A 26,077-nucleotide genomic window follows, 5' to 3' on the forward strand; every position below is an offset into this window, starting at 1 on the left:
CTGTTTTCTTTGAGAGGGGCGTATTGAAATATGGGTGACGCTGGTGCATCGACGGGCTGGTCAGCGCTATGGGATCTTGTGTTGGTAATTGTGGCCTTTGGCACCTAAAGATCATGTCGCTACAGAAGGCTACAGAAGGTTGCAGAGAGTCGCTGCCAGCAGTATCTGTAAGTAGGATAGGCAAGGGAGATCGAGACTGAGCCTCAGTCTCGATTCTACCCAGTATATAACAAGTGTCGTTTAGTGCCGTGATTCCAGTTGTTACTGCAGTCTCGTGTTGAGCTTGAACGCTCACTAGCTTGCTCTCACATTTCAACACGCCCAACACGACAGCATTCCTCCAACCGATGGACGCGGGTATTATAGCGGCATACAAGAAGAAGCTACTCCGTTGGGTCTACGACAAGCTGGGTGAGCCCGTTACTATCAATGAAGACCCGTACGCGATCGACCTGTGCGCTGGTGCAATGAGACCTGGCGTGAGGCAACAGGCAAGGAGACGATCAAGAACTGTTTCCGTCATGCTGGAATGTGCTATCTTGGCCCCAAGGGCAAGCCAGACAACGGGGCGAGCTGCAGCAACGCACACGACGTCAACGTAGGCGAGGTATTCCAACCGTTCGCGCGTAGGACCCTCAAGTTTGATCACCTGCCTTAATAAATTCATCTGTTGAAAATCATGCGCGTACCCATGTGTCGGAAGTGCTGTAGTATAGTAGCAAGAATTTGTGTGACAATCTTGTGCTCGCACTTAATCGAGTGGTGTGCGACTTTTGGAGCTAACGCCAAGTTGGGCACGATGGCTGCGCGCTGATTCGAACGCACAAGGCCTTAGCCAGGTGCAGACAGCCAAATACGTCGCCATAGGTCAGAGGAATGCGGTGTAGGTATATCGTTGGTGCTTACATAATTGAAGTAGTTGAAGCGGCCGAAATCATTTACACTAGAACGCAACGATGCTGTTCCTTCTTCAGCTGTGGTGGAGGTAGCCACGTACGACGAGACGCTGTCCGTGGTCCCGCACTTGGGGGGAGGGAGGGAGTGAGAGAAGGGGGGGGATAAGCGTCTCCGCCACGGGCGGTCTCATTCCCTCTCGCGGTAGATAACTTGCTGCCCCCCCCCCTCCACCAGCGTTTGTGTTGCGTCTGCAATTGTGGAGAAGCGAATTCCGGGAAAGGGGTGATTGGGAGCAATCGGCAAAAAGATGGATCTTGACGGAGTCATTATACCGCGGAAGTGACACCCGAGAAGCCAGATCGAAGGGATCTGATGATGTGGGTGGATCGAGGCTGTCAGATGTGTGTGGCGTCAAAGGGAGACTACTGGAAATACTACAAGATGACACAGAAGACGTCTACATACGGCAGAGGGCCAGATCCGTACTATCGGAAGTAGTCGGATCCAGATCACATGTACCCATGTGGATCCAGACCCGGGTCACCTGTACCCAGGCGGATCTGAGCTTCTGAGGGATGACTAGGATACGCTAAGCGGTGGATGGAGCTTACGCCAGCCGAAGGACCCCAGATCAAGACAAATTAACCCAGATCAGGGACGGTGGGATCCGGATCACATGTACCCATGTGGATCCAGATCCAGATCACATGCACCCATGCGGATCTGGGCCTCTGAGAGGTGGCAATGGCAAGCAAAGTGGAGAAAAGAGTTTGCGACGACCCAAGGACTCAAGATCAGCGAGGATCAGCGTGAATCAAGCGGATTTGGGAGAGGTGGATCCAGATCACATGTACCCATGTGGATCCGGATCCGGATCCCGTACGCCCGGGCGGATCCAAGCCTCTGGTAGACGGCTAAGACGAGGAAAGCGAGGAAAGGAGGTTGCAACAGCACAGGGACCCCAGATCAACGCAGACCGACCCAGATCAAGGCACTTCGGAGATCAGCGGATCTGGATCTGGGGATCTGGTGATCTGGTGATCTGGGGATCTGGGGATCTGGCGGCTACAACTCAACGGAGGGAACAAGCGACGATGCAGTGAAGGTAGAGGTGGTCCGTAGAGCCGGCAGGTACAGATGGGAAGATAGTTCGGATTGGGTGATAGGATTTTGGGATAGGATTGGACATAACCATAAATCAGAGTCGAATTTGCCTGGAAGTGCTCAAGTGGTCTACTCGCAGCGGGGAAACGCATATTGGCCCCGCTCGACGTACGCGGTGGATATTGGATTTGGCTCCACACGCACCCCAAGACTACCAAGCGCCAGCAAGCGGCCCTCACCCCCCAGAGAGTCTAATTTGCCTTGGACAACACAAGTGCCTTCGCCTTCGCCTGGAATCGGGATCGACATTGGCCCACCAAGAAGCGGCAAGGTACTGGGTAGCAGATCTAGTGTTGGTTGAATAATCTGGATAATATATTGGCCAGATCAACCTTCCTAGTGAACTCCCTACAAGTGCAGATCCCAGATCACCCGGAGTTAACTACTTGGCCGGGTGATCCAAGACTCTCAACTACCCTGATCCCGCTATAGGAAGCGGCAAGTACGACAAAGGGCGACCTACCAAGTCGCAACAAGGGCCTACAACACACCACAAGGCAACCACTCGGCCGGATCCAGATCCAGGCCGCCAGATCCAAGTCGGGAATCACTTGATCTGGACCAAGAACCGCGAGCAGAGTGAAGATTTCCGCGCTGCTCCACCAGATCCCCGCGTCTCGCCAAGACGTTCCTACTTCAACACTTGGACTCTTCAGAAGTTACCAGAGGAGCAAGATCCAGCCCTACCGACGGGTACACAAGGTGAGGAGTTCAGCACTGATCACGGATCATCGGAGTACCCCCTCCGTTAGTCGGTGTCCGGGCGCTGTTGGGAAGTTGGATCTAGCAATCTCGCAGATTTTGCTGATCCCGCTACACCACAATGGTGCGCGTGCCCGGATCTTCTGGTGACTCGGGATTTCACCGTGAGTCCCAAGAAGAAGTTCAAGTGAGGATGGAACAAGGGGACCAGGCGTCATCGGAGTTGGGATCGACGACGACGCCGCTGAATGAAGCAAGATCCACGGATCGACAGAGTGCTGGGAGGACCTCTGTCGACGGAAGAGAGGCAGATCCGGATCCGGATCTGGAAGACAAACCTCAACCTCCTCCCCAGGTCCCTTCGGGGACCCCGGTGGATCTAGACGTGAGTCTAGATCCACCAACAAAACAAACCAAGGCTGGCACAAATCGGTATACATTTGCTGATTCACCGGTCAAGCTCAAACGTGAGCAACTTCCCTACACCCCTCCACTGCCCAAGCCGCTCGATCACGACCAGCCGAAGACATCGGCGGCGCGGAGGAAGATGAAGGCCCCGGATCTGGACGAAGAAGACCCCAAGGATCCCGGATCCGGATGGTCGGAAGCCGCTCTGGAGTTCGCGTTCCGCCGTGCGGAGCTGCGTGACTTCATCGTCCAAGATCCAGTGATGCGGATCCTGAATCTGAAGCAGATCGGACACCTTCAAGGCCCCATCGCAGCTCCCGCGACGGCTGACAGCAAGCTGGTCGCGGCGAAGAACCTGATGCATCTGCTGGAGGAGACCGGACTTGTGGCGGGACAGTTTGATCCAAACGATCTCTTCGATCTGGATCTGGACCAGATCCCAGCCTCGACTCACGGCCTCTTCGACAAGCTGAGGGTCTTGGTGGGTGAGGTCCCGGCGACATCGTTGCTGATGGTCCCAGATCCCGGATCAGCATCCACCAAGGCCGACTCGACAAGCTGCCGGACGTCATCGCCCTTCGTGTCTGCCGCGGAAGCTGGATCCGACACTTCATCGGAACCACGACGTATGTCGCTCGGACCGTCTGGCGCATCGATGCTCCAAACTCGATCCAAGGCCCAACGCCCAGATCACCCCCGATCTGGATCCAGGAAGCAGGCGGCCAAGCAGGCAGATCAAGCCACCACGGCGACCGGACCCGGCTCCGACGAATCGACTGGCAGGCTGGAGTCCTACTTCCAAGCCGCGATGAGCCGCTTCCTGAGGGAGCAACAGACGCCGGCACCCCAAGCGATCCAGAACCCTGGATCACAGGACGTCGACATGGAGTCCACCGAGTCGCCGGATCCAGATCACTCTCATTGGGAGTACGATCCCGACGAACTCGACTTCCCGACACCGAGCCGCGCCGCTGTCGCCACAACCACAGCCGGATCCACCGGATCCACCATGATTCAACGCGTCCGGATCTCGGCAATCTCGGATCTCAAGGAGTTCTCTGGTAAAGACCAAGACGAAGATCGCGCGAGAGCTTGGGTCGGCAAGGTGAAGTCGGCGTTCCTACGCGATCAAGCATCCGACGGAGAAAAGTGCTTGACCTTCGCGGATCTGTTATCCGGATCAGCGAGGAACTGGTACCGGCAGCTACCCCGATCCACACGCAACAAGTGGTCGGAGCTGCTCCGCAGCTTCCAGATCCAGTACTGTGGGTTCGGGATCTCGGTAGCCCGCCAGTATTACCATGCTCGCAAGCGATCTGATGAGTCTGCGCTGGAGTACCTGCACCGGCTGAATGTCGCTGGACTACGTGCAAGACTCAAGATCAAGGATGGTGGACCCAAAGAGAATCGCGAACATGTGGATCACTTCATTGAAACCTTGGGAGATCAGGATCTGGCCGATCGGCTGACGCTGCTACGACTTCCAGATGCAGACGAGCTCGAAGAAGTCCTGCGCGCGCTGGATCGAGCGAAGAACCGGATGAAGAAGTCTGCATTTGGATCCAGCAAATACCGGCAGAAGGCCTCAGCGACGCCTGCACCGGCAGTCCCAGCGAAACATGTGCGAGCGGTCCAGATCCAGGCCCCGACTCCGGATCCGACTCAAGTTCAGACGGATCTGACTCGGACGGGGACGATTACCGCCGGATCTACATGGCTGGGGCGGTGAACCACCTCCACAAGCCGAGGAAGTGCCGCACACCCTAGATCGGGGCCAACTGGAACGCCGCTCAGCAGATCAAGTGCCTCGTGACCACAGATCCAGAGTCCATGCCGACGGATCCGATCGCAGTCGCTGCTCGCACTGCGGATCCCGGAAGCACACGGAACTTGGATGCTGGAGGCGCTTGACTTGCCAGAAGTGCGGCAAGAGAGGCCACCCGGCAGATCACTGCCTCTTTGTGTGCCGCGGGTGCGGGGAACTCCACGACATGGGCAAGTGCCCAATGGAGGAGTTCTACAACTGGATCCGCCAGTGGTACAACCCGACCAAGCACGCGGGGATGCTACCAGAGAAAGCCGAGAAGATGTTAAACTAGGACGCTCGCCGGGTTGGAATCCGGTACGAGCCGAGCGTTCTAGGTATTGCATCTATGCATTTGTGAACAAGACATCGGTAGATCAAGTTAGCAAGCGACCAGATCTACAAGGTAATACACGTGATCTACATGGGAAACGTACTGCTGTGGTCTCAAGTCTCTATCAAGTCGACGACTTTGCCAGATCCGACGCGACGGTGACCGTGGATCTGGATCCGGAGGTGCCGCAGGGGTACTGGAAGCAACAGGATCCAGATCTGTGGTTCCGGCCCGCGGATGGAGAAGATACCACATCCCAGACGCCCAGATCCGGCCGCGTCGAGGCCTATCGACGATCCGGTGATCCGGAGTCGCCAGATCTCCTTCCAGGAGAGTCTCGGGGCTACTGGAAACAACATTCACCGGGTAAGTGGTTCCGACAAGCCAAGATCACCGGCAAGATCAACAATGAGAAGGCGATCTTACTCCTCGATACAGGTGCCGAGGTGTCCATCGTGGACACTGCCTTTGCTCGTAAGATTGGGTGCTACATCGACAGGAGCCAGAGTCAAGAATGCGTTGGAATTGGTGACAATGTCTACACAACGGAAGGAAGAACTCGGATCAAGATTACCTTAGCAGGATCATTGGTGTATTTCTTCGACATCTGGGTAGGTGATCTGTCTGGCCAAGAAGCTATCCTGGGCATGGACTTCATGGTCCCGGCCGGGATCCGGCTGGATCTGGCCGATGGATCACTCTGCCTGCCCGACGAGGTCCGGATCTAGCTCAGTGGAAGGCGACAGCTCTACAATGACAAGGCTAGGCTCGTGAGGCTGGATCAGCACCTGCAGCTGGGTGCCGGAGAGTCCGTCGAGCTTCCGCTGCGCCTGCAGATATCGGATCAAGACAAGCTGTGGGTTACACGCGGAGATCTGTGGGTGCCGACCGTGACTAAAGGACCAGGCAAGACACAGTACCTTCAGATCACCAACGTCGGTGAGAAGAAGTTGGTGCTGTGTCGCGACGAGCGGATCGGCATGTGGCTCGCGGGCGACCGGATCCCGCGGCTGCAGGGCTTCGTGACCGTCGGATCCCGCCGCTACTTGGAGTGGCAGAATCTCGCCCTGCAGGCCACCACTGAAGCCGGGCCCGCGAAGGCAGATCCCCCACGGACCCCGCCGCCGCCGATGGTTGAGCGTCCCAAGTACCCTGTGCCGCGCGCGATACTGCGGAGGCCGGATCTGCCACGGGCGCAGCCCGTTGAAACTAGATCGCGGGACCTGGAGAGCTGTCGGAACAAACCACAACCAGATCCACATGCGCAGGCGGTCCAGGGTGATGTGCCCCAGGTGACTGCTGAGACACTGTACCTCCAAGCCTTACAATCCGTGGAACCTTCAGATCCACAGTCGGCGAGGCTGCCCAATACCTGCAAGAGCGCGGATCTCGACACCGAGGACGCGACGTGATCAGGCCAGGGTGATCCAGGCCTCGCCGTGGGCGACAAGACACAAGGAGTCCCAACCGCAGCGGCGTCCGGGTGCTCGACGCTCGCCATGCAGTGGGAGGTGGTCCCCGAGCCGTCGCGAGCCCAGATCACCCCAGTTGAAGCCAAATCACCCGGTGGTGGGTGTGGCCGGGGCGGTCTGGCGACAAGACGGCCAGATCCGAAGGTGGTGCCAGACAGTGTGTGCGAACCCCCCAGGATTTGGGCGCTGAAGGCGACAACGACGTCAGATGACCAAGATCATGCGCTAGCGGACATGCCCAGGCCAGATCAGGACCCGCAGCAAGCCGCCGAGGACCTGCCATCCCCAGATCCATCGACGGAACCAGGCGAGGTGCCCACCGATCAAGGTCCGACGCTGTACGCGCAAGGTGCCGAAGACCCAGCTGGCGTGGGACAGGCGGATCAACCCGTTGTCCTATCGGAGAGTAATCAGGGTGGTAATCACCCAGAGACAGGGGCGGATCTGCAAATCTGACATATGGTGATAAGGGACAGGACGCAGATCCAGCTGGCACACACGCATCAAGTGATGACCGAGCAGGAAAGGGCAAGGATCTACACGGCGGAATGAGACAGGAGGCCAACCAAGCACCGGGCTCGACGGCCGCTACAAACCCGCTTAATGCAGATCAGGCTGGCTCGGATCCGGTCGAGGACGAGCAAGTCTGCATCCATGAGAGTGGCGATTTGCATGCAGAAGACGTCGAAGCCGAGATGGCGGTGCTGCCTGAAGTCACGGTGGGGACGGCAGACGTGAAGATCGAGGACATACAAGTGGGCGATCCGGAGATCAACTCACCGGAGGAGATCGAGCGCCTACGCGGGTTGATCTGGAAGCGCCGACACCTGCTGATCGGCAAAGGCAATGCGTTGCCCCCCGCCGCCCGTGGCGTAGTTTGTGATATCGATGTGGGCGACGCGAGGCCCATTGCCCAGCGTGTGCGTAAGGTTGCGCCTCAGTTTCGCGAGAAGCTGTCAGATCTGATCAAAGGGTTGCTCGGAGCTCAGATCATCAAGGCCTCGATCTCGCCATGGGCCTCCCCAATTGTGGTGATCATCAAGAAAACGGCGTAGATATACGTTTGTGCATTGATTATCGGCTGGTTAACAGTCTAACTAGGCTGATGATCTACCCAATGCCCCTGATCAACGACCTGCTCGAAGATCTGGACAAGGTACTTTGGTACTGTTCTCTTGACATGGCAAGCGGATTTTGGGTGGTGACCATGACAGATCGGGCTCGTGCGATCTCTGCCTTCATCACCCCGTTCGGTCTGTTCGAGTGGAATCGTATGCCGTTTGGCTTGAAGAACGCCCCCCAGATCTACCAGCGGATGCTCGATAATGCGCTATATGGGTTCACCCGGATCCCGCGATCTGACAAAAGTGGATCCGGATCCGACGACGATCGAGCAGATTTTGCCCCGGAGCATGGTGATCTGGACACGTCAAGTGGTCTTCCGCCTAGATCAACGGCAGCTGGCTTGGACGGAAGCGAAGTCGATAAGCCCGGATCGGGCGGATCTGGATCTGGAGCTGTTCGGCCTGGTCGGCCCGGATCTGACGAAGTTCGAGTTGGTCGATGCCGGATGAGTGGTGATCTGGAGAGTACGACCCAGCATTTCCCCAGATCAAGTGGATCTAGGTCCGACGGACTTGGATCTGGTAAGCACGGATCCGGCCGATTCGGATCGGGTGATCCCAGATCGGGCCGGCCCGGATCTGATATGAGTAGATCCAGATCTAGCGAACATCGAACTGATCTGCACCCGGCAAGTAGTGATCGAGAGAGTTCGATCGAGCCTTCGGTGTTGGGACGTAGATCTTATATCGACGACATCTTGGTGACCGCCAGATCGTGGGATCATTTGTGTGAACGGGTGGACGATCTGCTGGAGGCGTGTGACGAATGGAATATCTCGATTAGTGTGGTGAAGAGCTTCTGGGGCAAAGCCAAGGTGGAATATCTAGGCCATAAGGTATCCAACTCAGGCCTGGAGGCGAATCCCAAGGATCTATCTGCCTTGGCGGACTTGCCGTTCCCGGGATCACTCAGATCGATGCAGTCGTTCCTCGGAAGCTTAAATTATTACAGTCGGTTTATCGAGGATTATGCCATTTACGCTGCGATCTTGTATGAGCTGCGAGAGGTGGACTTCGCCGCGATGTCAAAGGCGGAAGCTCGGGCCCAGATCAAGGCACACCTGGACCAGCCCACCCCAGATCACATCGGATCACCGAGTCAGGATCTGAGATCTGGTGATCTTGGATCCACGATTGGTGAGACTTCACAACCAAGTGATCTGCACCCCAGCGGCGTTGCGTCGACTCCACATGGAGGCGAAGCCCCCAGATCAGCGCTGGAACTCCAAGCATCAGGATATCCTGATCTGGTGATACCGGATCTGGAAGCACATAATCCGGAGATACCAGATCTGAGCTCTCATAGTCTGAAGACAGGCGATCTGGGCCTGGGTGGTCTGGACGAAATCGACCCCCGCTGGATCCGAGCTCACCGGGCGTTTGCTAAGCTGAAGAGCAAGGTTGCCTCGACTCCGATCCTGCGCCACTTCAACTCTGGTCTACAACCAGTAGTGGTGGTGTATGCAAATGATTGGGCGATCTCGGCAGCCCTGATGCAGGAGCATGATGGGATCCACTATCCGGTTACCTTCGTAAGCCGCACGCTGAAGTCCAATGAACTCAATTATGGGATTGTCGAGAAGGAGGTGTTAGCGTTGCTGCGGATCCTGGATCTGGGTTATAATATGTTGGTGGGCCGCCCGATCAAAGTCCTGACCAGGTACTCCACACTGGCGTGGCTCTTCAGATCACCGGGGTTACAAGGACGCTTAGGACAGTGGGCCGCCCTGCTCTCTCCGTGGACGCTAGAGATCGTCAAGTGTACCAAGGGCGAAGACGAAATCCTGGGGGCGATCGCCGCCAGCATCACACCCAGATCACAAGTGGATCAGGCCTTGATAGCGATTGCGCCGAAGAAGGAACCCAGGCGCCAGATCCAAGTACCGATCCCGACTGTACGGCTAGATGAAGAGCTTTTGTGGTCAGCTTCGACGGATCCGCCCGCGTCAAACGTGGTGGAGGCGCTTACAGCGCGATCCTATGGAAGCTGCCCGAATGGAGTGTGGTAAAAGCTAGATCCGGCTATGCTGAAGGGTTGACTGTCAACGAAGCCGAGTACCACGGCCTCCTGCTGTGTATGGACCTACTCGAGGGAGAAGATCGGCGCAGGCTAGTGATCTGTGGCGACTCAAACCTGGTGATCCGCCAAGTGAGAGGTGAGATCGACTGCAAAGCACCAGGGCTCACACTGCTAAGGCAAAAAGCCCTAGATCGGCTGCAGATCTGGCCCGATCACGAGCTGGTACACGTCAAGCGCGACTGGAACGGTAGCGCTGATAGTCTAGCGAGCGCCGCACTCCAACGACAAGGCGGGATCCTGGTCGACGATGAGACGGATCTGCAGGATCTGGTCACATTGAATCGACTGCACGAGATACTGGTGGTTAGGAAGGAGGAGGCCGACTCGGTCGCTCGAGTTTCGCCAGCAACCACCAGATCGAAGGCTAGATCCAGATCCACACCTACCGTCCTACAAGAAGAGGTAGTGAGAGAGCTGAGGATCGATCGGATTCGGCAAGCTCAGGACGAGGAGGCGTGGATCGCCGGGCTGAAGAAGAATTTGGTCGGGGCGGCGCAAGATCTGACGCAGGATGAGGCCAGATCCTATGGCAATATTAGCATGGATTACGAAGTGGATCTGAGTGATCTGTTGTTCTACTGCCACCCTACGAGGAGATCGGAGGCGGATCGAGATGGACTGATGCGACTGGTGATTCCGGAGACACTCCAACAGGATGTTCTGCATCACTATCACGCGAGTCTGGAAGGTGGCCACCAAGGGATCGGACGCACGTATCAGAAGATCCGAGATCACTTCCACTGGAGAGGTCTCTATCGGAGCGTGCAGCAATATGTCGGAGAGTGCGTGGACTGCGAGACGGGCAAGGGACGACCCCGGATCCAGGGTGAGTCACCCGGTAACATCCAGGCAACCTACCCGTTCCAGATCATAGCCATGGATCACATCCCGTCGTTGCCCAAGTCCTACAAAGGTAACACGGAGCTGCTGATCTGGGTGGATCTGTTCACTGGGTATGTGATCGCCAAAGCTAGCGCCTCGAGAACGGCACAAACGATCGCGGAGTCATACGAGGAGTGCGTGTTCAGGCGATTCGGCGCCAGCGAAGTGATCCGACACGACCGTGAGCCAGGGTTTATGTCCGACTTCTTCAGATCGTTCAACCGGATCTTAGGACAACGACAGCGCGCCACTATGGCTTACCGCCCCCAGGCCAACGGCACAGCCGAACGCATGGTGCAAACAGCGACCAGGGCACTCAAGATGTACGTGCAGGATCTGGATCAACGTGATTGGGATGATTACGCAGAACGGCTTACCTTCGCGATCAACACTGCTCAGGATCGGATCCGGGGAAACCCCGTTCTACCTGGTACATGGGTGGGATCCTAGATCCACCTTGGAGGCGACGATCCCGTTAGGCAGCACTCGACGTCAGGATCGAGATCCTCGGAGGTGGAGATACCAGATCCAGCGCTATTACCAGCAGGCACGAGAGCAAGTCAATGAGAACTTGCGAGAGGCGATCTCGGATCGGGCAGACCACCATAACGAAGGAGTGCACCCGCACCAGATCGAGGTCGGATCCCGTGTCTGGTTATACCTGGATCGCGTCAAAGAAGGGTATGCTCGGAAGTTGGCGCACCTGTGGCACGGCCCATTCCGTGTGGCGGAGAAGATCGGCGAATATGCAGCTCGGATCGAGTTGGCAGGTACAGAGTACCGCCTCTTCCCGGTGGTGCATGTCTCCAAGCTGAAGCTGGTGAAGACATTCCCAGATCGCCCCAGATCCGGCTGACAGTCGAGGATACAGATCGTCTTGATTTCGATGAAGCCCTGCTGCCTGAAGATAGCTGGATCCAAGGTCTGGACGAGGACGAATACGAGGTGGAGAAGATTACAGACATGAGAACAGGAAAGCGAACTCGTTATGGCCGGATCTACAGGGAATTCTTGGTGCATTGGAGAGGGTACGACGAACCGACATGGACCGATGAGACAGACCTCAATTGCGGTGCGATACTCCACGATTTCTTGCGGGATCGGGCAAATCGGAACCGGTTTGGCGTGATGCAGTCTCATGAGGAGTAGTGAGACAGGGATCAGCTGGAGTGAGTTGGTCACTCCAGCGGTGTGTTGAAGAAGGATCTGCAGGGTGGCTGCAGATTAATGGGATGGGTGATGTATATTGCGTGTGGAGATCTGGCGTTGTGTGCGTCAGATATTGGCAAACTGAAGACTGGTACGGTGATAATGCTCGCCTAAGGTCCCAGATCACTCAAGATAACTCGAAGCCGAGACGCCGAAGATCAGGTGGATCTGGCGCATATGGATCTCGGTCAAACGGATCTGGGATGAGTGGATCCGAATCAAGCTTATTCAGGTCTTTCGCTGCCCGTACTGCGTGGATCCGATGCAAGAAGGGATAGATCACGTGACCCCGGATCTGAAGTGGAGCTGGATCAGGTGGATCCGGATCCGAAGCGAATTGGAATATGTCGGAATGAGGTGGATCCGGATCTGAGGTGAGGACAATGTGAAGCAGTGCAAGCTGGGTAACCAAGACGGCGAATGACCGATCTGAAGGTCGCTAGACGAGGGTGGAACATGTCGATATGGCAAAAGCGGTATTGGTGGAAGAAATAAGACATGCAAGCTGGATCTGGCCTAGACAGGGGAGACTCCAACGATCGGGTAGTGGATCCGGCCAAGATCCGAGGCGACTCGGAAGGGTCCGGCCCCCTACTCAGCGTCAGCAGTGTGGACACCGAAGAATTTGTCGGTGAGGCGTGCGATCTGGCGTGCTGGGTGATCTTGAGGGCTGTCGCGGTAGTGGTTGCGCCACGAGTCAGCACCGTTACACTCGTCAAGAGCCTCCAACAGATCGGTGGGCTCGGGGCGGTTGAGACGACGGTTCTTGATATTGGCTTGACGAGATTCGTATCCCGGATACCAGATCACGGACTCGTGGCGGCGGGGAAGTGGAGGAAGAAGGAATCCAACAGGATGTCCAGATCACACCACCCCTCCTGCATGGCCACTATCAAGACCTGCAGAAACCCTTTCCAGCGGTTCCCGGCGTGCGATCTGCGATTGTTGCGCTCCTTGTGATACACTGTCAGCCAGGGATAAGCCTTCGCCGATGCCGGTAAGATCGGGAAAGAGTGCGTGGATCCCCAGTAGGCTTGACGATTTGCCTTTTCGTAACTCTGGTATTGCCGGATCGCGAGTCCAAGCCGGCCACCAACATCCGTCTCAAACGAGATCGCGCCATCTGAGTTCTCAAGAACTTCCCAGGGGCGCGTGGCTAGTAGAGCTCGTACGTTGTTCTCCGTGATCAGCTCCCAGCAGAAGTCGGTGTCGGCGACTTGAGGCCGATCTTCTGCCAACTCGAAATAAGGGAAGATCCAGCCCAGCTGAATCGGCAGGACAGGGAACAGCGCCTGGATCCGCATTGCAGCGAGGGTCTTGTTGTCGAGCTCCTCTGAGATCCAGGGATCTACGTCCGCCTGGATCAAGATCCGAGGTTGCGCTCGTCCAGGGATACATTGCGCCTCAGATCCGAATGGAGCGACAGGTGCTAGTGGATTACGGGCGGGACGACGCCGATTAGCCGGGGCTGGGTTTGGCCCTCGCGGATCCGGATCCGGGTTGGTACCAGGAACCTCGTCATCGTCGGGATCATCATCCGGGGATCCACCGGATCCGCCGATAACAGGTCCACGCCGGGGAGACGCGTGCTGACGACGACGCTCGGCGGATCGGGATTGAGCCATCGCCTGCAGAGTCTGGGCTTCGAGCAACTCGTTGGTGATCTGGGCGGTTTCTTCATCCTCCTCTTCATCATCGTTGGTACCGCCGGTGCCGCTGGTATCCTCGCCTTCCTCCTCCTCTTTCTCGTCGTCAACCTCTTCGGCCGCCGGGTGGCCGTGATCTTCTCCGGGTTCGTCCTCGTCGTCCTCTACGAAGCCGCCGTCATCGTCGATTTGGCCTTCTTCAGCCAGATCGTCCTGATCCGGGTGGTGAGCTGGTTCCGACCCTGATTGATCTTTAGCCATCTCGACGTCGGAACGCTTGGCTCCCTGGTTAGGCACGGATCGGAGTGGGCGCTCGCCTGGACGTGCTGAATCGCGATTCGCCGCAGTGGAGTCACGGCGAGCACGTTTCGAGGGCTCCGGATCGGCGATCTCGCCACTTCGCTTGGGACGCTTCTCTTCCTGATCTGGGCGCTTGGCTGCTTCAGCGGGAAGATGCTCTGGGGCAGGCTGATCTGGGATCTCGCCGGCGCTCTGGCGATCTCCTTGAGGCTGAGGTAGCTCTCGAAGTGTACGGAGCAAAGCCGCCGGATCTCCCAACTCGTCGGAGGGGAGAGGTCGTGCACCTACTGCAGTGACCACGATCGCCAGACGTTGGAGAGCAACGTCATGCTCCAAGCGGAGAGCATTGCGATTCCGCTGTAGAGTGTCATGATCCAGCTGAAGGCGTTCATGTTGCTCCCGGATCTGATGGATCTGGCTCTCGAGCAGACCCACAGTCCGCTCAGCAGTGTCCAAACTCGCCCCTGTGCGGCAGATATGCGTCAGTTCACGGCCAAGGAGTTTCAAGCCAAGACGGAGGAACGTACGGAGATCCTCGAGCTCAGATCGTGCGCGATCTGCGTCCAGTATAGCGTTGTCCCGATCCTCCACGGTACTTATCAGATCCGCAGTGGCTGCAGCTTGGGTGGATCGAGCGGTGTTGAGATCGGCTTGTGTCTGCCGGAGGAGCACCCGGATGCCTTGCAGCTCGTCGCGGGTGATCCCCAAGCGACGGTCAGCCTCGGTGGATGCAGCTTGGGCCCGATCCCGCTCTTGGATGAGGCGATCTCGCTCCTGCACCAGATGATCTGGGGCGGAAGCAACGCGGGCCGCCCGATCTCGCTCATGTAGGGCGTCCTCAGCGTGGTAGAGGGCCTCTTGCGCTCGGATCGTGACACTCTCAGCTAATTCACACGCATCTTGGGCGTGGTCGATCTGCCTGTCCAGCGACCTCTGCTCCTCGTGGAGATTATGGATCTCGGCGCCAGCCAACTCTACCTCACTCGCGAGATGGTCATTGTTGTCGCGAAGTCGATCTCGCTCCTGCGTAAGCCGAGCGACCCGACGTCCCAGATCTTGGATCTCTGCAGTTTGCTGCGTGATCTGGCTTTGCAGGCTCGCGACCTGCTGGGCATGGTCCCCACTCACGTCGCTGCTGGCGGAACGGAGGCCGGAGACCTCAGAGTGGAGACGTTGGAGTTCCTCACCTTGATTCTTGTAAAGGCGTTCCAACTCGCGCAGTTCGTGAGTCTGCTGAAGCAGCGTTCGAGAGATCTGGGTCCGCTGACGCTCGGCCGTGTCGCGGGCCGCCGTAGCTGCTCGGAGATCCGCGACGAGCTGGACCGAGCGAGTAGAGAGAGCCCGGTTCAAGCGACGGAGTTCTTCAGGCGTGGCGCCGGTCGGAGCGGTCAGATCGGGTGGATCCAGATCCGGGCGGTTACGCGGAGCGCTTGGATCCGTGCGCTGGCCAGACGACTTGCGGTCGGGGCCGGACATAGGGAACACTAGCGCGCCAGTGGGCAGAAATCAAAGGTGCCCGCAGTGATGCCGTTGTGCGGCAACAACTACGCGCAGGAGGCGATTGTGGAGAAGCGAATTCCGGGAAAGGGGTGATTGGGAGCAATCGGCAAAAAGATGGATCTTGACGGAGTCATTATACCGCGGAAGTGACACCCGAGAAGCCAGATCGAAGGGATCTGATGATGTGGGTGGATCGAGGCTGTCAGATGTGTGTGGCGTCAAAGGGAGACTACTGGAAATACTACAAGATGACACAGAAGACGTCTACATACGGCAGAGGGCCAGATCCGTACTATCGGAAGTAGTCGGATCCAGATCACATGTACCCATGTGGATCCAGACCCGGGTCACCTGTACCCAGGCGGATCTGAGCTTCTGAGGGATGACTAGGATACGCTAAGCGGTGGATGGAGCTTACGCCAGCCGAAGGACCCCAGATCAAGACAAATTAACCCAGATCAGGGACGGTGGGATCCGGATCACATGTACCCATGTGGATCCAGATCCAGATCACATGCACCCATGCGGATCTGGGCCTCTGAGAGGTGGCAATGGCAAGCAAAGTGGAGAAAAGAGTTTGCGACGACCCAAGGACTCAAGATCAGCGAGGATCAGCGTGAATCAAGCGGATTTGGGAGAGGTGGATCCAGATCACATGTACCCATGTGGATCCGGATCCGGATCCCGTACGCCCGGGCGGATCCAAGCCTCTGGTAGACGGCTAAGACGAGGAAAGCGAGGAAAGGAGGTTGCAACAGCACAGGGACCCCAGATCAACGCAGACCGACCCAGATCAAGGCACTTCGGAGATCAGCGGATCTGGATCTGGGGATCTGGTGATCTGGTGATCTGGGGATCTGGGGATCTGGCGGATCTGGGACTCAGTGGGTGATCTGGCGGCTACAACTCAACGGAGGGAACAAGCGACGATGCAGTGAAGGTAGAGGTGGTCCGTAGAGCCGGCAGGTACAGATGGGAAGATAGTTCGGATTGGGTGATAGGATTTTGGGATAGGATTGGACATAACCATAAATCAGAGTCGAATTTGCCTGGAAGTGCTCAAGTGGTCTACTCGCAGCGGGGAAACGCATATTGGCCCCGCTCGACGTACGCGGTGGATATTGGATTTGGCTCCACACGCACCCCAAGACTACCAAGCGCCAGCAAGCGGCCCTCACCCCCCAGAGAGTCTAATTTGCCTTGGACAACACAAGTGCCTTCGCCTTCGCCTGGAATCGGGATCGACATTGGCCCACCAAGAAGCGGCAAGGTACTGGGTAGCAGATCTAGTGTTGGTTGAATAATCTGGATAATATATTGGCCAGATCAACCTTCCTAGTGAACTCCCTACAAGTGCAGATCCCAGATCACCCGGAGTTAACTACTTGGCCGGGTGATCCAAGACTCTCAACTACCTTGATCCCGCTATAGGAAGCGGCAAGTACGACAAAGGGCGACCTACCAAGTCGCAACAAGGGCCTACAACACACCACAAGGCAACCACTCGGCCGGATCCAGATCCAGGCCGCCAGATCCAAGTCGGGAATCACTTGATCTGGACCAAGAACCGCGAGCAGAGTGAAGATTTCCGCGCTGCTCCACCAGATCCCCGCGTCTCGCCAAGACGTTCCTACTTCAACACTTGGACTCTTCAGAAGTTACCAGAGGAGCAAGATCCAGCCCTACCGACGGGTACACAAGGTGAGGAGTTCAGCACTGATCACGGATCATCGGAGTACCCCCTCCGTTAGTCGGTGTCCGGGCGCTGTTGGGAAGTTGGATCTAGCAATCTCGCAGATTTTGCTGATCCCGCTACACCACACAATACGGGGTGGTATTGAGTTTCGTGTGTTACTGTAGCTATCTGACGCCAACAAATTCGTGAGAACTCTGTATTGTCGCTCAGGTTGTATCGAAAAACCGCCAGGGACAAAACGAATTCGTGTGCGCACAAACTCACAAGAAACGCAAAAGTTTTCATACAGAAAGGAAGTCAGACGCCAACGAATTCAAGAAAATCTCCCGCGACGCTTTAAGAATGGTGTAGTAGACGGCAAACTCGTCTGAATGCCATCTTCTGACCGTTTTATACCTGCAATATGTGTACATGTAGCACGAAAAGGAGACGCAAAACGTCGGTAGACGGACTCTCGAAGTTTCACAGGCTCTCTTGTTTTGGGTGGGGTTAGTACTTCACAACGACTTGTATAGTAAAACATTATTCTTTCTTTAGTTTTTGCTACTAGTATAACGTTCGGCTGCGAGATTTGTTTGCCCAGCTAGCCATTGTGTCTTGATGTTTTCCCTTCCAATACTTTTTCCACACTACCTTTACCAGACGATGCTGCGACACAGTGGGTCCCCAGTCTTCGTAAGGGAGGACCATATCAAATCTTCGGGTTCATAAGATTTACAAAATTCGAGCAAACCTTGTTAAGTAGAGTTGATGCGATCTTATTGACCAAGCCTGTGTGGCACCAACAGTGCCAGATACTATCCCTACTCACATCTTGCCCAGATTTGAATCGAAGTTAGCGGGTGTGCCATGTTTTCCCGAGGAGGGGAAAGCCTATTGAACAAGAGCGTGAACCCCATTATTATACGCTTTGCTTACGGTGGCATCACCATCTTCCGATTTGCCGAGTATAAGGTCTAACAGTTTACTCGAGGTTGCGTCAGTCGTGTTGTCGACCTATCGTGTTCATTGTAACCTTCCGCGTTGGTATCACTGTTCGTGTCCGTGTTTCGAACACTTCAAGTTCCCAAGCTGCCTCCCGCAGAGAACACCTCCCTGAGCCGAGCTGCTGCGCGCCGTCATGCCTGGAGACCAGGCTCTAATGACGCTCCCCTGTTGCACAGCATCCGTTGGCGTAGTCGAAGCAGCATCTAGCTCCAGTGCAGAACCCATGGCGACCGTTGTTAGCAGCACCAGCTCGTGGCGCAAGCGACTATAAATACATGTACAGTCTTTGTCTAGCGACAAACGACGCGAACCAATCAGATCAGGGGCATGACGCCTGTCTATATCACCTAAAATAAAAATGCCAGCACTATACATGTACCTAGACGCCATTGACGCAGCCACGCCTTAATCATGTACGACATACTCCGTCTCAAAATTGATGTCCCATCCCCTTCTTTTTTTAGTCTCTAAAATGATCTCCTCAAACTGTACAGACAGAACTCCCAGAAATGATTCTCTATCACTTGATATGGCGCAATAAGTGATAATAATCTTCAAATCTGGGATCCACCGTTTTCACAAACAGTTCATTTGTATACTAGTTGATATTCTCTCTTTAAGCTAATAATAGATCATCCCCGCAGACGATTATTAAGAGCTTAGACCGGTTTGAAGTGCGAAGTGATCAGCTCTTACTTCTTGTTTGCGAGCTTCTTCAGGTTATGCTCAAAGATCCATTTGCTTAAGAAGCTTTTCGTCATACTTACAGCACACGTCGTCTCGTTTTCACTCGACAGCCTACGCATGACGACACTGGCAGCTGCAGCAAACTCTGCATCGCTTGGAGCGCCTTCCAGTAGAGAATCAGGTGCGTTGGTCACTTCTTCTGCTTCCTCATCAGCATTCTCTGGGCTTGGCATCACTAAATCTAACACTGCATCATCAGAGTAGGCAAAATGCACTTCGTTATCTCCCGTTGGGTTGAGAATATCATCAATTGAGACAGCATTGGTCAGGTTGAGAGCGTTGACAGCAGCCTGGATGTCAGCAACGGAATCAGCCATGGAGCGCTTTACACTTAACGGATACACGCTCGAGCTAGTAGAAAAGTTGCAGGAGAAACCACATTTTCGCCAACAGTTTGCCACAGTATCGGTAGAAACCTTGCTCCACGCCGTCGCAACCTACTTCATTGCTGTCAGAATGTCCACCTTAAACCAGTTCTTCTGTTGCTGGTCAGCTACTTCCAGTGCGTGCATGAGATGAAGCTCCGATAGTGAGCTTTAAAACAGGCAATGATTCCCCCATCTAATGGCTGCAACACAGCCGTCGCGTTAGGAGGCAGAAAAACTACCTCGACATGGGTAAGCTGGACATCAATGTGCGACGGAGCGTTGTCGATTAGTAGCAAAATCTTACGGTCTTGGCGAGCCATTACCACATTAAGTTTCTGAATCCAGTGGCGAAATATAATAGTAGTCATCCACGCATTTTTGTTGGCATTATTGTGTAAGAAGCCCAGCTCTTGAGCCGATTTTTTCTTGAACGCACGAGGCTTCGTTGCATGGCCAATGAATAACGGTTCGAGCATGCTCGAACCCGTCATGTTCGTCGCCAAACCCACCGTAATCCGTGCTTTGTCTTGCTTGACGCCACGTGCAGCTCGATCTGGCACTCCAACTGTATAGCGAGGTGCACTTCTGTAAAAAAAAAGGCCAGATTCATCAAAGTTAAACACATCATCCGGTGAGTACTGGTCCAGCTTCGGCTGAACTCGAGCCAAGAACGCTCCCGTACCTCACTGGCGGCACTAGCTACCTCGCCATGTAGTCGGATATGCTTGAAGTCGTGTCGTTTCTTGAAGGCTCCTAGCCACCCAGCAGAGAAGGACAAGTCCTTTGTAGCTAGCTGTCGTGTAGGAACACGCGCTAAATTATATATGGCACACTTTCCCCACCAACAACACCCACCGAGTCACCGAAGACTCAATGGGCTTGTTAGGGTTAGAACCTGAAGGCCCAGGAACTTTCCCTTGCACCGGGTTGATGTTTCCCCTGTGTACCGAGCTTCCGCTAGTCGACCGACGGAAGACTCAGCGTCACTGGCCACGAGCAAAGGCTAGCACGCTCTCACACACAAAATATACCTCGCAGGCCCTCAGAAGGAAGGGTCCCGGCCTTTTACGGCGTGATACGAGGGTGCCGGAGCTATACTCCGGCGGGAAGAAGTAAATGGAGTGCGCTCTCGCTCCTCCAGTTCCTGGCGACGACTCGTCGCTACCAATACACCGGCCACTAACTCTTGGCCCTGCCAGGGATGAACACACGCTACACTAGTAGATGTGCCCACCGACAGTCATAATCCTACCTACCAGGTTTACCTTGAGCTGCAGGTCGTTCACTGCAGGCACCGGTGTCGCCCTTGCGTGGTTGGGAGGAAAAGCTGTTCTGTTATTGTTGCCCGAAGGCTTATCTTGTCTTCTCTTAAGTTTCCTATCGATCAATACAAATATCAAGTATAAACGCGTCCGTTTTGGACCGCCAGTTGTAACTCACGACTCTTCGGCGCTTTCTCTGCGACGTGGCGGCGTTACCGACGACTCAAACGGCCGTTGAAACGCCACCGACGACTCGGGACAGGCGCCGATGACTCATAAGTTCGGATCTTGCCAGTAGGTTCGCCCCGCACTTAACGAGCTGCAACCGCCCGCTCTTGACTTGGGACCGTCGACGAGTCATCGTCACCGGCCTATTTAGGCCAATCAGCGATCAGGGAGTTTAGTCCAATGACTGGCGATGGGTTGTGACTTGCCAGTTAGCGCCGGCGCCTCGAGTCTTCTTCGCCCCTCGTCCCGCCTTTGGGTTTTGGCCTTGGCTTCATTTCCCGATACCACAACTGCCCCCACCGCGACTCGAGCCGCGTGCTGGTGAGCGTCGGGGTGCTCCTGTGCCATGGTTGGTTCTTCGCGCGCTGCCCAGTCCGCCGTGAACTCGGCCCTCAGGGCTCTCGGTGTATCTCGGTCTTCGCTCCAGGTAAGCCGTCTTCTCCTTGTTCTCTTGCCGTCTTCACTCCTAACCCGGATCTTCGTATCTTGGTCAGTCTTCGCCAGGTCGAGGAAGCTCGCTTGGTGCTGGTGGTTCGCCTGCTGCTCCTGCTCCCTCGCAGTCGGCGGTGTCTGAGGATGAGAGCGCTGCTGAGTCGACGGCCAGTTCGGCCACGGTGAGTTTCCTGGCGTCTTCACGCTTTCTTGTTAGCTTCACGTGGGATGCTGATGCCTGGCGGCTTGTGCGTCTGCTTCCCAGGTTGTCTTGTCATCTCCGGAGTTGGGCTCACTCGCTGTTGGCGATGCGCCGAGCCAAGCTTCGCTGGACGCTTCCGCTGAGTCGTCCGCGTCTCTGGCTACCTCTCCGGCTCTTCCTTCGGTACGTCTCGTTGACTGGCACCTTGATCTTGAGCTGCTCTCGCTTACCTTCACAGTTATTGCCTTCGTTTCTTGTCACTCAGGATACTTCCCTGGTTGATGTGCCTGTTGGTAGTGCTGCCGGCGACTCAGTTTCGATCCAGTCGTCGGAGCTAGCTGCTCGGTGCTCTACTTTGAGCGCTGAGGCCAGTCGTTCCACCACCGACGACTCGCTGATCACGGTGTCGCGTGAGGCCCTTGAGCAAATCGTCATGGAAGCCAGTGCTGAGGCGTCGGAGCGCGTGATCGCGGTGTTGGGTCCTCGGTTGGATCTCATCGGTCGTCTCAATGTCACTCTGCACCAGGGTCCCAATATTCGTGGGGACCGCCACGTGGGCTCTCGCTTGGCCGCTGCTCGCTCGCTGGAAGACGTGGTGGCGGCGGCTCAGCCCAACATGGGGGTCCATGATGACGTCAATCTGGATTTGGCCGTGATGCGAGGTCAGTTGCACTCCGCTGAAGCTGCGCGTGCTGCCGCCGAAAACTCGGCGATGAAGGAGTCGTTCAAGCACGAGAACACCATGGTGTTCCTCAAGCAAGCGCGTGCGGAACTCGAGCACTCCAAGAAAGAGGTCAAGCGTCTGCGGGTCCTGGAGGCTCACTACCTCCAGGAGATGGAGGGTCTTCGTGGAGCCGTGGATGCGCACACCGAGACGGCCGCCCGCTTGGAGAACCGCGTTAGAGTTGCTGACGACGAGTGCAAGCGCATGGCTCTACAGCTCACTCGCGAGCAGACGGTGTTCAAGGCTGCTGTGGCGTCGTCGACTGCACAGAGCAAGCGTCTTCACGATCTTCTGGCTCGCTTGGATGCCGGCGATGACTCGTCGTCGACTCGCCTCCAGCGCCGAAATGAAGACCTTCAAGAGCAGGTGAAGCGGCTCACGCGCGCCAACAGGACTCTTCGGGCGCATGTCAAGTTTGAAGACATGGATCCAGACGTCCTCGTGCTGATCTCTGAAGGTTCGTACCGGTCGTCGTGTTGCTGGATGTGCTGGCTTGTGTTCTGATTCTGCCGATGACTCATGTTTTACAGGTTTGTCGACTGGCGAGTTGAACTGGGACCTGCTGGACATTAGCCACGAGACTCGGCGGGTCCTCAAGGACATGCTGGCCAATGCGGATCCGTCTCGAACCGAGGATGCCATTGCCGTTGACTTGGCCCGTGCTGCTTTCCTGGAATCGGACTCTCATGTTGAGTTGTCGTCGGAGGAGCGGTCGGCTGAGGCGAACAAGACAACGCCGGGAACTCGTGCTGCCGATATCGAAGCGGACCGGGCTGTGCGCGCTACGCAGATTGGTTGCTCACGCAAGCGTTCCTCGCAAAGGGAAGCCGGTTCTCATCATGTTCGTCGTCGGTCAAGCTCTGTTTCTCGTCCGGCGTCGCAAAAGCGGGTTCGTTCCTCGTCACTCCGTCGCAGTCCGTCCGCCAGTCGCCCGGGCAAGAGACCTCGCTGCCCCGCCGAAGGCTCAGCTTCCGCTGTCCGTGGCTCTCGTACGTCTTCTTCCCGTCGAGGTGGTAGCCGTGAGTCTTCGGTGACAGCTCCTGGTGGTTCTCGGGCTCCTTCTCAAGATGGTGAGCGCTTGGAATTGGAGGTGGAGGTTGTCGAGTCTTCCGGAAGTGTTCCTGCGGCCGCAGAGTCTCCGCCCGTGTTGGCAGTGCAAGCCCCGGGTGCTTCCAGGGTTTCGTCGTCCAAGGGCAAGTCGAGGCGGAAACCCCAGGGGCGATGGGCTCGTTCTCAGCGATCTACTGGTTCGCCCGCTCGTGCCGCCTTCTCCGGGGTCGCTGCCAAGTCTTCGTCGGACAGCTCACCCGTTGTTCCTTCCCGCAAGCCTTCTCGTGTGGTGGAGTCATCGGATGAAGATGCTGTTTCGTCGAGCACTATTTCTCCTCCTTCCGAGTAAGTTCACGTTGATTCTGGCGCTTCTCTCGAGTGGTTTCCGGACACTGGTTCGGAGGCGGAGAATTTGGTCGTTGGATCAGTGATTGAGTTATCGGTGGGCGTCCCTCAATCCTCTTCTCTCTTGGAGCTCCCAGGTTCCGAGTGGTCGGGAGCTATCTCAGGTGCTGGTGTGGAGCCTAAGAAAACACCTCCTGTCCCCCCGAAGACTCACACGAGTCACCGTCGACAACCCCGTCGTTCTTCCGTCCCACGCCAGTCTGCGTCTTCCGGAAGCAACCGAGTCGTCGCCACTTCGTCGTCCACCCCTGGGTCAGATTCCAGCCCCCGGCGTCATCCGATGGTGCCGTCGCCGGCGCGGGGTCAGTTACCCCTCGTCCGATTTTCCAAGCAAGTGGCTAAGTGGGCTGTGCCGTACATCGAGCCACCTTTTACGCGTCCTGGGGCTCTCAAGTGCTGGACCCAGATGCTAAATGCTCGGTTGCCTGCACCGGTGCCCCGGGATCTCCGAATTATTTCCAGTCCCGAAGGCATCGCGGCATTCGCGGACTACAAAAACCCTGATCATCCGTGGCAGAAGTTTCGCCGGCGACTCCCGTCTCAAGCGTGTCTTTTTGACACTTCAGAGTTTGATCCCGACTCCAAGGTATCCCAGCGGGCTTCGCCGATGACTCGAGTGATGGGGTACTGGAGCAATTTTCGTGGGAGCGGCGACTCGGACAACGTCGACCTTGGCTTCTCGCTTTGGGAACGTGATCACTGGATCCTTCCGAAGGCAGTGGAGACTACGTTCTCCGCAGTTGCCGCTGACTTGGACATGATGGACTGGACTGCCGCGCGGAAGACTCGGACGAGGAAGGACTTGGATACTTTGAAAGCCGCCTGGTCGAGGTACGTGGTCGAGCGCAACAAACGCAGTGACCGTCTCCGCGCCAAGGTGGTCCCCTACATCTGGAAGTGGGGCAGCAGCCAGGATCCTAGTTTCTCGGAGGTGAAGCCCGAGTTCATGCTCGAGCCGACCATGCCCGGGTATTCTCTGGAGTACTTGCCTTGGGAGCCCAAGACTGCCGACTGGTTGAGCGAGGTCGCTGCCCTGGATGCTGCGGAGCCTTGGCGGAACGGCTGGATCGATGTGCCGGAGCAGCACCCCTACAACACCACGTTCGTCCCATGCAACCCGTCGGCTCCGCTCTTTGTCCCGGCTGGTTCTTCGCGCGTCGATGTTGGTCGTCGAGTTGTTCCAAGTTCGTCGCTACAGCCGGGTGAATTGAGCTCAGAATGGGTGGCCGAGTTTGGTGGTGCTCGCGTTCCTGCTGCGTCTGAGTCTTCGCCGACTGCTGCGTCTGTTCCGGGAGGACCAGTTCTGGATGCTGCTGGTGGTTCCGATGACTCGAGCTTGCTTGGTGTCTTGGCTCGGGCAGCCGTTGCCTCCGATCCTGATTGAGTTGAAGTCGGGTTCAAGCGAGTCGTCGGCAGCGTCTTCTATCCATTTGGTTTTCGTTTCCAATTCCGCTTCTGAGTTGCCGTTGAGTTTGGCTGTCCATCTTGGTAGCGTTTAATTTTCAAATGCAAAAGTAGTACTGCAGTAGCTGTTTTCGTCTGTGGTCTTGGGCTGCGTTGCCCCAAGTACAGGTCGTCATGGCGGTGATTCATAGCCACCTAGTCTTCGTCGGCAACTTGAACCATCTGCAGGCGCTGTTCACTTCGTTTTCGCCGCAGGTAATCATAGAGGAGCCCTCCGCAAGAAAGGTTAGCGGCTGGCTCCCACGTCGGCTCATCGTAGCCGACCCATTTGACTCTAAACTCGCGCACTGCTCTTTCAGTTCCCGTGGACAACGGCACACGGTCGTCGAGGATGGCTTCAACTTCATACTCTCCTGCCACGTGGTCTGGCTCCCAACTATCTTCAGGGAGCAGTTCTTCGTCAAAGTCTAGTCGCGTGTCGTCGACGAGTCCGGGCGCGAGGCGAGTCTTCGGTCGATCTCCAAACTCATCAACCAGCTTTAGTCGGGATATATGGACGACTGGGTAAAATCGGTATCCACTGCGGTCCGGTAACTCGAGTTCGAAGGCGTAGTCTTCGATCTTCTTTTTTATCCGGAAGGGTCCATGCCAACGGTGTGCCAGTTTCTTGGTAAGGCCGGGCTTGACTCTCTCCATGTACAACCAGACCCTGCTGCCGACATCGAACGGGACCGGTAGCATTGATTTTCGGCCTGCAATCGGCTCATTTCCGCCAGTCTTCGGTGGACCCACCCTGTCCCGAGAGACATGTCCCCCTGTCCCACAAACGGTTGGTGCAGGGCACCCGCCGACGACTCGCGAGTCGTCGGTGGCACATGCGTACTTGGTTTGAGCGACAGGTGATTTGGGACGGGGTGTCTTGTCCCGTAGACGGTTGGTCTTGTGCCGCCGCCGACGACTCGTGATCCCGAGTCTTCGCCAGTATTGTCTTCTCTTTCCTACTGAGTTTGGCGTTGTGTTCCCGGGCTCTGCGAGTCTTCTCGGTGGCCT

At 56.3% G+C, this 26,077-nt stretch overlaps 5 protein-coding genes across 5 annotated transcripts; 4 read left to right on the forward strand and 1 right to left on the reverse strand.

The window, feature by feature from the left end:
• Positions 1 to 2,884: 2,884 nt before the first annotated feature.
• Positions 2,885 to 4,900, forward strand: IUM83_18192 (uncharacterized protein; the record flags this gene model as incomplete). The annotated part of the gene is made up of 1 exon (XM_067943176.1): positions 2,885 to 4,900. One exon carries the CDS (start codon positions 2,885 to 2,887, stop codon positions 4,898 to 4,900), a length of 2,016 nt encoding a protein of 671 aa, XP_067785931.1.
• Positions 4,901 to 5,162: 262 nt separating this feature from the next.
• IUM83_18193 (reverse transcriptase) lies at positions 5,163 to 6,721 on the forward strand (the record flags this gene model as incomplete). Its single annotated transcript, XM_067943177.1, has 3 exons — positions 5,163 to 5,260; positions 5,455 to 6,025; positions 6,095 to 6,721. 3 exons carry the CDS (start codon positions 5,163 to 5,165, stop codon positions 6,719 to 6,721), a joined length of 1,296 nt encoding a protein of 431 aa, XP_067785922.1.
• An 87-nt stretch (positions 6,722 to 6,808) lies between these two features.
• Positions 6,809 to 7,836, forward strand: IUM83_18194 (reverse transcriptase; the record flags this gene model as incomplete). The annotated part of the gene is made up of 2 exons (XM_067943178.1): positions 6,809 to 7,199; positions 7,265 to 7,836. 2 exons carry the CDS (start codon positions 6,809 to 6,811, stop codon positions 7,834 to 7,836), a joined length of 963 nt encoding a protein of 320 aa, XP_067785930.1.
• Positions 7,837 to 7,886: 50 nt separating this feature from the next.
• IUM83_18195 (reverse transcriptase) lies at positions 7,887 to 11,723 on the forward strand (the record flags this gene model as incomplete). Its single annotated transcript, XM_067943179.1, has 3 exons — positions 7,887 to 8,330; positions 10,430 to 11,190; positions 11,267 to 11,723. 3 exons carry the CDS (start codon positions 7,887 to 7,889, stop codon positions 11,721 to 11,723), a joined length of 1,662 nt encoding a protein of 553 aa, XP_067785929.1.
• A 1,159-nt stretch (positions 11,724 to 12,882) lies between these two features.
• IUM83_18196 (uncharacterized protein) lies at positions 12,883 to 15,498 on the reverse strand (the record flags this gene model as incomplete). The annotated part of the gene is made up of 1 exon (XM_067943180.1): positions 12,883 to 15,498. The coding sequence occupies one exon, from the start codon at positions 15,496 to 15,498 to the stop codon at positions 12,883 to 12,885; it is 2,616 nt and encodes an 871-aa protein (XP_067785921.1).
• Between the last annotated feature and the right edge of the window lie 10,579 nt (positions 15,499 to 26,077).

This window comes from Phytophthora cinnamomi (assembly GCF_018691715.1).
Source record: "Phytophthora cinnamomi strain GKB4 chromosome Unknown Contig73, whole genome shotgun sequence".
NCBI classification, from domain to species: Eukaryota; Oomycota; class Peronosporomycetes; order Peronosporales; family Peronosporaceae; genus Phytophthora; species Phytophthora cinnamomi.